Genomic DNA, 10,578 nt, shown 5'->3' with positions numbered 1-10,578 from the left:
ATAAAAAGTATCATGTATTTTTATTAAAAAATTAATAATATATAATAAAATATATAATAGATATTTTGTATTAACAAAAGCCCATTCAAACCCATTAAACACCTCACTATTGACTTCATACAAGTGCAATCAAAGTTGTGGTTTATTATAATATTATTATAAATCAAAAAGAGAACATGGTTTATTTACTTTATCAAAAATCGATACCAATTTGCTATTACTAAAATTTTGGGGTTAAAGTAGATATAATTATAATGCTTGTACTGCGCAAATGATAGCCACAAATTTAGAATATTTGTTCATAGACTTTAAAGGACTACTTTCACCACCTTAGACAATTCCATCATTGGTACTTTCAATTCCATCATTGGTACTTTCAGTAGTTTAGTCGATCCAAATTGAAAGAAGTGTGGGAGGTGAATATTGGTTTTTTAAAAGATGAGTACAATCAAAATTTATTATTTTTGGCCACCAATGTTTATAAATATGGGATAAAATATGTTAAGGAAATTGAGTTGATAACTAAGTGATGACAAAAAATAATAAATTTTGATGATCTCTAACATTTTTTTATTTTAAAAAACTCTAAGTTAAAAATATTGATAATAAAATATAGAGTAAATAACTATTTTGATATAAAAAAATTGATTTTAATAAAATAAATTTTAAAATTTATTTTGATAAAATGAATCTCAAATATCAATTTTATTTGATAAAATGAATTAATTGTTAATTCATTATTTTGAATGATTAGACCATTTTGTCAAACAATAAAGGTTGAAGTTTATTTTGTTAAAATTAAAATCTTTTAAATGTCAAAATGGTTATTTAATCTAACGACAATATTAGAAAAATAAACAAAAAATTTAAAATTTATCTTATTTAATATTAATAAATACTAAAATAAAGTAGGTATTAGCTGTTTTTTATTAATATTTTTTTTGTTACCAAATTATTGGGGATGATTTTGTGGGTAATAAAGTTATTAGAGAGCAATCTAGTTAATTGGATTTCTAAAACGATGTCGTGTGGGTATTGTTGTGATTTGTGAAAGAATGAGGGTTGCTTTTTAGGGGGAGGGAGTATCGAAGATTGGTAGTGGGAAGGAAGGGAGCAGCTCATCCAGACCCAGTTGCAAGCCCAAATCTTCTAATATTCACGATTTCGATGCATTCATTTCTTTTTTTCTTTTTCAAACCAGAAAAACCAACATAGAACAGATAAATAAAGATCAAAGTCTAATAAACACAAAGCACGGTAGCACGAAAGACTTCTCCATCAATTTACACACACACGACATCAAACATTCAAAGAGAGGAGCAGACATATGAAACGATGACGATGAATTAAGGCCTTGACTTGAAAGGAATAGCTCGGATGACTATCTGGTGGTACACGGCAGCAAGAGCAGCTCCAACGAAAGGCCCAACCCAGAAAATCCACTGCAATGAAAAAAAGGACATATGAAATTCAGAAAGAAATGAGTGAAAAAAAAAAAGGCAGAAACGAAGAAGACATACTTGATCATTCCATGCATGGTCTCTGTTGAAGATGATGGCAGCACCAAGGCTCCTAGCTGGGTTAATCCCAGTTCCAGTGATAGGAATGGTTGCCGCCAAAATGGGAACATGTGAGTCTCTTGCGTTTCTTTTAGCATCAGTAGCAGAGAATACAGTGTAAACAAGAACAAAGGTACCAACAATCTCAGCACCAAGCCCATCACCTTTGCTGTATCCATGGTTAACCATATTAGCTCCACCTTTATACATCTCAAACCTCGCATTCCCTTCGAACCCCTTCACCACACCAGCGCCGCAAATGGCTCCAAGACACTGCATCACCATGTAGAACACTGCCCTTGTCAGTGAAAGCTTCCTTGCCAGAAACAACCCGAAGGTCACCGCCGGGTTTATGTGTCCGCCGGAGATTCCAGCAGTGCAGTAAACAAGGGCGAAGATCATGCCGCCGAAAGACCAAGCAATGCCCTGAATGCCAACGGAGGAGCACTTGGAGGGAGATCTGTTCACTCCCATGACGGTTAAGATGGTGATATAGAGGAACAAGAATGTGGCCACAAACTCAGCTATTCCGGCTCTGTAGAAGGACCATGACTTGAGCTCACCAGGCTCAAACAATGGTGCTGGTGGTGCCTCCTTGTATTCCGGCTTCTCACTCTCTGCTCCTGTTCCCAGTGCATGCCTCTCTGAGAATTTGTTTGCTCCAACTTTCACATCTTCTTCCCTCTCCATTTTTCTCTTCTTTGCCAAACTAAGCTTGGGAGATTACACTATTATACAGAGGAGATTGGAGAAAGGTAAAGTAGTGATATCTTGCTTTGCTGGCATATGACAATAATTGCAGTCACTTTTTCTTTCTTTTGAGCAAAGAAGCCAAGAATATCACAACTTTTTATTTTCTTATTGCTTTAAAAAAGCGGGCAGTTTTAAGAGAGTATTCTGGAAAGTGCGTTCTAATCTTAAGAGGCTAAACAGGGTGTTATGTTAATCAATGATTGGTGAATGTGAATGTGATTGGTTCCAAGATAAAGGTTAGTGTAGTTACGCCCACCCAATTACCACTCAACAACGGCCCTATGCCCTGTAAAGTGTAAATTGTACCATATGTTTGGTAGGTGAGATATAGGTTTCTTTTATTCTAACGGTAGGACAATCGAAGCCACTCGGCTGAAAAGTAGAAATAACATCGAATGGCCAAGAATAAATGGCCGTTTGGTGAACGTTGGACTTGGAAAGTGACATGCGATACTATGCACATGCGAAGTTGGGAACACTTGCCAAGGTCTTATTAATGACGACATACATTTTGTAAACACTGTTAACACTTGTGCACTAAAAGAGGAGTAATTACAGGGTATATTTCCTGCTATAAAGAAAAGTTTATTCACTTCATAGATTTTGAATGCTCTTAGCAATCCTTATCCATTTTTTTAGGTTGCATGATGATGATGAATTATGGAAGACGTACTCTAGGAACATTTAACGTGGCGATGATCCTCCACCTAATGCCGAACAAGAACACGGAACACGGAACAGAGAAGAGTGCGAAACTGCAGGCACTTATGTTATGCCAGACATCTCAGATTCTTTGGATACCTAGGTGGTGTTGTGTTTCATGAACTCATTCACACGCAGTTGTTATTCTAAGCCTTTATTGAATCATGATGTCCCCAACTGCCAACCTTAATTATGATACAATTAATACTCTAAGGAGATATATTTATTATTTCCAACTAAAATTGTCTTAATTATTCAAAAGCTCATCCTTCCCCATGAAATTAGAAAGGAGATGAATTAGAATGAGAAGACCAAACTTCACCTTGCTTCTAACTCTTCAATTGACAAACCAGCTAACTTTCCTTGTTACTTGGTCAAACATTACATTTTCCCCCTAAAATGTTAATCTTATAGATGAATGAATTACAGTTTAAGGTACAAAGCCATTCATCTTATAATCCACCAGCCATGATACAACTATGCTGATTCTAAGATCAACTAATGGTTATTTTGCAGCCATCAGTGTGAACGAACCAGGCTGCTCATAACACAGTAGGTAATTAGAGATTTGTATCAGCTACAGTTATCTACACCAAATGTAGACTATTTCTATATATGTGAGCAACAGCTATGTTTGAAGGGGATTGGTTTCATAAACCTCTGATGCTAAAAGCCTTTCGAAGATTGGTTTTGCTCCCAATTCTCGAAGATCAAACATGCAGCTGAGTATGTTGAAACAGGTTGTCATTCAGGGCTTACTTCTCCACTATGCTGGAGTCTGATATGTGGACAGGGTCTTTCTGGTTCTCCTCTTGTCCATAAAACCTGCAGATCTCCTCGCTTTCGCCCTAATGTCAGCAAAGTCCCTGCATTGATGCATGAAACCATGAGAATCTACCATTTGTTTCCAGATAAAAAAATTATTACAAATTAGGTCTAAAGTACCAAGGGTAAATGGAACAATGTATAATAGTGCTGGCTGGCCATGTCCATCCATCAAATTTAGTGCCACATATGTAACTAGAAGACCTGCCAAAATTGGAAAAAAAAAAAAATAAAAGACCACTCATATATGTATGTAGCTACATAAATCATTATATAACTTAAAAGTTAATAATAAAGAAATTCTTTATTCTTTCAGTCAGGAAATAATACGATTTATTGTTTGAATGAAGTTATCTAAATCAATTACAGATGAGGAGATTGCTAGTTGATCTCACCAAAGCCATATGCAAATATTGCCCACAAGAAGTACCCATTTCTTATGTTCTTGTTCGCCAGCCAATCATATCTGCAAGGATAGACCATACCATTGATCAAAACATTTTTCAACAGTAGATTTGCCAGGAAAATATAGTGTAGAATTAAGAAAGTCTGTGGGAGCTAGGTAAATATTCCTTCAAGAGAGATACTTGGGGCATGCAAAGGACTGAGTGGAAAACGGGAAAGAGAGAACAACCTGAGTGAGAATGCTACCAGCATTCCTGGTAAAAGTATGTCTCCAAAACCTATAATGCTGTAACCACCCCATGGATCAAAGATACGGGGAAATTTCAGTAACATTGGGATACCATCTTCACCACTTCCATCAGCTCGGGCTACCTATAGTGAGTAATGTAAACAATGACAAAACTAGGGAATCACATTGGGGAATTAGTGATTGTCATGTATCAGAGTGAAGTGTAAGACTAACCACGATCATCACGCTTTGCTGGAAAAACTTCGCCGAGACAAACACCCAAAAGAGGTCATAAATGAAGGCACAACTCAGAAGAACCGTACCCACCTAATTCACAAAACAAATCAAATCAAGATGAGTAACTTATTTTTTGGACAGGAATTTTCCATATAACCAAATTTATCAGCACAAACCATAAATATGAACAAATAGACATGCAAGTATTTGCTGACAAACAAACAGGTGGGGAAAATAGAGGCAACACTACACTAGTCCACAGATGACAGAGAACATACAGAACAAAGTAACATGTTGCAAGTTCACTTCTTTCATATAAGAGATTTATCTGAGAGTTGTCCAAACATAAAACATCAAAATACTTCATAAGTAATCCCAAGAGTTATTACCTTGAGATTAGGTACATGTACAATCTGCAGAACTGTTATTATCAGTGCAATTCCCTGTAAATAACCAATGAAAGAGAAATGAAGATTAGATGGACACTGCTAGTCTAGATAGCTTCCCTGAATCAATAAATAAACAAAATGGAATCATAGTATATGTCTAGCACTTGCAAAGATTATGGTGTTCAGTGTAGTTCAGCAAAATATTATGAAATATTCCAGAAGAACATTACATCCCAAGTCCTAGTTCATAACTGGGATATCATACACATACAAAGCACAACTAAACTACAAGAAATGTGTCTCCTTGAAATTGTCATGAAGAAAGTAAAGATGAACTTTCTTTTTCACTTGAGAGTCAACATGATATATCTAAAAAGGAGAGCATAAACATTTAAGAGTGGAGAAAATTAATCCTTACAAGTATATCTTGACCAATCCACCCAAACGAGTGAGTGCGATAAACTGCCCAGAGAACCGCAAAGGTTATACAAAATGGAGAAACAGCCAAAGTCAGGTATGAGATAGCTCCAAAGAAAGGTATTTTAATGTATGTCTTGGCAGCATGCTTGAACCACCTATATTGCAAAAGAAGACAGGTTTCATTAACATGTAGAGAAAGCCTAACATCATGTGATCAGATGGAATGTATTGAGTATTGACAAGGTCCAATTGTCCATTAATAAGGACAAAAAAAGGGTGCAAGTGTGAGAACTCAAACATTCCAGAACAAGCCACCTGGAACTATTCAGAATTGCAAACTACCGTTGCAAATGTGAGGAAACAAGACTAAGCACACTTAAATATCACTTTCAAAAGTAAAACTAGGTAATACACAATCCTGATCATATGGATTTCGAATCCTATAAAATCAACGAAGCCTTAAACACTATGAATGCCAATGCAGTTCAGTATTTCATCATAAAATGCACATCAGCACTCCATCAGCTCCAATCTGAGCTTCTCAAGTAATCAAACAGGTACTTATTTCCAAAAATATATTATGGATGGCAGTGTTACTTGATGTATCCTATGATAATAAATTCATAATTTCCAGAATCATTCATAAAATTAGGTTTGAGATATCAAACCTTGACAAAAGAGCAACCAAGCAAGTTTGCAAGCCCTGCAAGATACAAAAACACCCAAGGTTAGGGATGACAAGATACATGATAACATGGCAAAAGCAGGAAAGATAGAATATAAGAAAGATGCATACATCTAGAACATAGACAAGTTAAATGGACGTTCATACCTCAATCCCACCAATACAGAAGAGAACAACCAAAATATCAATGAACCATGGCGACATCAATTTGTAAATCATAAACAGGAAACATGAAGCTAGCACAACAAAAAGGACTGCAGCCTTCATATTCATGTTTACAACTCTGCTAACACCTGTGTTTATAGTGTCTGGGACTTCATCTGAAGCATCCTATAGAAGTGAGAAAAGAAAGGAAGTATTAGGATGCATATTCAAATTATGAGAACATGAGAACAATACTCGAGGAAATGCCAAGCTAAACAGACTCCAAAACACTGACCTTTAACAGCTTGTTGTGTTCATCAGCTGCTTCTCGGACCCTCCATGCTGACCAATATGATGCACACAATATGGTAAGAACTGCTAGTAGCCAAAGAAATACTTCTGCTACATCAACAGCTGGTCGACGTGGTGAATATAGCTGGACAGACACTGCAAAAGGGAAACGAAATTTAGAAAGCTACCCTCTCCTCTCCTTAAGACTTAACTGGTAAGGTATGATTGGGAATCCATGTACCAGTTCCCCAATAAGGAAACATGAGTTAAATGCAATTAAATCATTAAGTGAAAGTGTATTATAAATCCACGCAGCATATATAAGACATATCAGACAATCATAAAAATCAAGTGGAAGCTCACCAGATGAAGCACTCGTCAACATTTCTTCGAGCCTTGCACCTGCATCTCGTGGGAGCATGACAGCGGGTATGTGTATGTTCAAATCAGTTTCATCTGGTTCGCATACCATCTTGTAAAGTTCTGCAAACAACAGAAACAAAGAGACATTCATTAGATATGACCCACTCAACATTCCATCAAACCGCATCCTCCAACTTCCTGCTCCACCAAAGACAAGAAACAGCCCAAAACTTATAAATTGTGTACCCTTTTGGTTATTTATGATAAGGATAGCTGAAGCATTAGCAGTTTGTGCAGTTTTTGCTTTCTTTGTGAAGGTGCAGTTCCCTCGATCCACCATGATGACATCTCCCGCAATCTAATGCAGAGTTGTACTACAAGCATTTAGTAACATTCTACTTTGCTACACATGTGACCAAACTCCAAAGGAGAATACAAACATGTCATATATGAAAGAACCTTATTCTTTGGAGGATTGCAACAATCTCGGGGATCTGAAAGAATAAGGCGAGTGTGCTTAGCATTCTTCTCCTTGGACACAATGGTTGTGCCAAATCTAGCCCCCACACCAACAAATTCATCATCCTCTTTGTCATTGACCCATGTCTGCACTTTCACCTAACAAAGCCAACACATAACAAGTATTACCATAAATAATCACCACTTGAAATTGAGAGAGATGAACTAATTAGGAACCAAACTTTGATCATCAAATACTTAGTTGAACAAGTCAACACCGTAATTTGATGCTCAAAACCCAAAATTAGAAAGAAAAAGTTAAGTAGTTTGATGTTTCATGCTAATCTACTTAACTATGAGCAAAAAGAAAATAAAAAAAGAATTGAAGTTTGGAGAGTGAATACCAGAACGAACTGGTTCTCGCAACCGGGCTTCTTGGGGGTAGAATCGTCATCGTGAACTATGTCCCCAGCAATGACAGAAGGAGCGTGACGGAGAAGCAGTATTAAAGCTAGAAAAGCAGCTACCGGTAAAAACTTCTCCACAGCCATGGATAAACGCACGCTCTACGATGATCACAATTCCATTACCAACTCAGCAGCTAAGCAGAGAGAGAGAGAGAGAGGAGAGAGAGAGAAGGTTTTTGCCGTGTCTTGGAATAATGAACTATAAAATATTAAAATAATAATTGTTAAAATAATAATAGTAATAATAATAATTGCGAAGAGGGAAATGGTGATAGGCGATATCGAACAGCAAAGAGAATAAAATGAAGAGAAAGTCTGGGAAAAATTATGATATATAGTCATTAATTAATCATTAAAAATAAAATGAGTAATTTTATATTATTGGATATAATTTTTTATCGTTAAATATATTTATAATGACTAATTGATAGTTATATATCACAATTTTTGCTGATTTTTATCACTCCTCTAAAATAAATTTCTAAAAAAAGTTGAAAGTGTAAGTTGCGATTTTTATCTTTTTATTATTTTTTATATTTATTTTTAATTTTAAAAAAAATTAAAAAGATCGATTTTTAACACGAAAGGGCAGTGGCAATGGGCCTTCCTTGAAATTTCCGCAAATTTTATTATTTTACAAAAATAAAAATATGGAATGTGAATTCTTTTATTTTGAGAGAGAAAAAAAAGAAAGCGGGTGGGAAAAAACGCGGTAGAGTAAAAGGCGTAAATGCCCCGGCGGCCATGAACAAATCTTCTAAGCTTCTATGTTTCTAATATATATTTTATTTTAGAGGAAACATTTTTTTAATAAGGAAAGGACCGAAAGGTTGAAATAGAAATCAAACTTATTTTCTTTGGAATGTAAGTAAATATGAAATATATATTTTTCACTCAAAATTTTAGTTAGGTTGAATTTAATGCAAATTTTTTATATAATTATTCCATTAGATAAACGAAAAAGATCAACTTTCAACAATTATTAATTAATACAATGTTAGATAATTTGCTATATTTTCATATAAAGTCAATAATTAAAAATATTAAATAATTTGACATATTTAATTAGATGCGTTCTGTGGTACCCATTATGTTACCATGGCTATAGTGACTACAAGCAACCTACCAATTAAATGTGAATATCTGGCTTTTTTTTTTAATTTAAAAGCGTATTACTAAAAGTGTTGCTTAAAGAGAAAGTGTTACCCTTAATCGTTAACTTGGCTCTGATACCAAATTTTTAACTTTTAACTTTGAATAAAAATAATTTGTAAATTCTAAAGAATTGACCATTTCAAATTTTTAACTTTTAACTTTGAATAAAAATAATTTGTAAATTCTAAAGTATTGACCATTTCTACTATTTCTCTAGTCTATAATTTTGATTTATAACTTTTTAATCTTGTTTTAGTTTATAATATTCTTTTTTACATGGATTACTGTATATAAAGTCTTTTATCTGTTTGTCTTTTTCTTTAATATAATTTCTCAAATCCTCAATAACTTCTTTTATTTCTACACTTTCTCTTGTTTCTAAATATCTGTTTAATTTTTCAATTTCATTCTCTATTTTTTCTTTCAGCAGCTTTAATTATTTTAAGTCATAATATGGTTTTCCAGGCATTTATAAATTTTTTAAGTTTAATTTCAACTTGTTTATATTTATTCTTATTTCTATCCTTTTTATTATAAGATCATCAATTTCAATCTGAAGATTATTTAATTCCCTTTTATACTTCTTTATTTTACTTTTTAATTTTCTCGTCCTATTTCTTTTTATTTTATTTTCTAGTTTTTCAATCTTTTTATGCTTCATTATTTAAAATTTCCGCAAACTCTATCATCGATTCATCACTATTTTCTAGAGATTCTATTAATTTTTCTAGCTCTTCAACTTCTCTTTTCAACTTGTCATAGATTATTTTTAGGGCTTAAAATGCTCTTTGATTTATTTCAGAAAACTGTAAATAATTCAAATGATTTTCTCTTTCAAAGAGCTCTTGTTTCTTGTCTTGATAAGTTACATATATTTCTTCTTTATTTATTGTCATAGTTTAGTGTTTAGAGTCTCATTTAATTTTTCGACCTTTTTTATTAGTTCTTTTATTTCAGAACTTTCTTCTTTAATTTTTAACTTAGATAAACTTAAAGGGCTATTAATTTTAGATTCTCTTATTTGAAAATTCGATGAAACTAATTTTTCTGATGGTTCTTTTAATAATAGGATTGGGTTTTCAATAGCTTTATATTTTGGTATTTCTGTTTTTATAATTTTCTGAAATAATTCATCAACATAAATTCTTTCTTTGTTTTTAAATATTATACTATGATGGCTATTTGTTAAAGCATAATTTATTGCATATGTAATTGAAAATGGTTCATCATCTTGTTCCATTAGATTCTTTCTGTGAAATTTATAAGCTAAACTTATAGATCTTCCAAAATTTTTAGTTAATAAAAGTATAGCGTATCCAAGATGGGCATTGAATTTAACATTTACGTTTGCCAAGTTTCCATGAACAATTCCAATTATTTGATCTATTGGGTCATCAGTAATTCTTTTGTCACAGATTGCTAAGCTTATTGGTGAATTAATTCCTTTCATATATGTAGATTTGATTAAGACTTGTATAGTACTAATATGAATCCA

The 10,578-nt window shown here is 33.6% G+C and overlaps 2 protein-coding genes across 2 annotated transcripts; both read right to left on the bottom strand.

The window, feature by feature from the left end:
- Positions 1–1,147: 1,147 nt before the first annotated feature.
- On the bottom strand, positions 1,148–2,600 carry LOC107488267 (probable aquaporin PIP1-2). Its single transcript, XM_016108989.3, has 2 exons — positions 1,521–2,600; positions 1,148–1,442 (listed from the first exon to the last, which is right to left on the bottom strand). Exons 1-2 carry the CDS (start codon positions 2,247–2,249, stop codon positions 1,347–1,349), a joined length of 825 nt encoding a protein of 274 aa, XP_015964475.1. The 5' UTR covers positions 2,250–2,600; the 3' UTR covers positions 1,148–1,346.
- Positions 2,601–3,355: 755 nt separating this feature from the next.
- Positions 3,356–8,127, bottom strand: LOC107488266 (signal peptide peptidase-like 2). Its single transcript, XM_016108988.3, has 14 exons — positions 7,866–8,127; positions 7,462–7,620; positions 7,249–7,360; positions 7,003–7,122; positions 6,644–6,795; positions 6,352–6,534; positions 6,188–6,222; positions 5,518–5,674; positions 5,100–5,153; positions 4,708–4,800; positions 4,474–4,616; positions 4,235–4,305; positions 3,960–4,043; positions 3,356–3,880 (listed from the first exon to the last, which is right to left on the bottom strand). Exons 1-14 carry the CDS (start codon positions 8,010–8,012, stop codon positions 3,759–3,761), a joined length of 1,632 nt encoding a protein of 543 aa, XP_015964474.1. The 5' UTR covers positions 8,013–8,127; the 3' UTR covers positions 3,356–3,758.
- Between the last annotated feature and the right edge of the window lie 2,451 nt (positions 8,128–10,578).

This window comes from Arachis duranensis, chromosome 5, assembly GCF_000817695.3.
Source record: "Arachis duranensis cultivar V14167 chromosome 5, aradu.V14167.gnm2.J7QH, whole genome shotgun sequence".
Lineage (NCBI taxonomy): Eukaryota > Viridiplantae > Streptophyta > Magnoliopsida > Fabales > Fabaceae > Arachis > Arachis duranensis.
The sequence above is the reverse complement of the archived record's forward strand: the minus strand, read 5'-3'. Positions and strand labels throughout refer to the sequence as shown.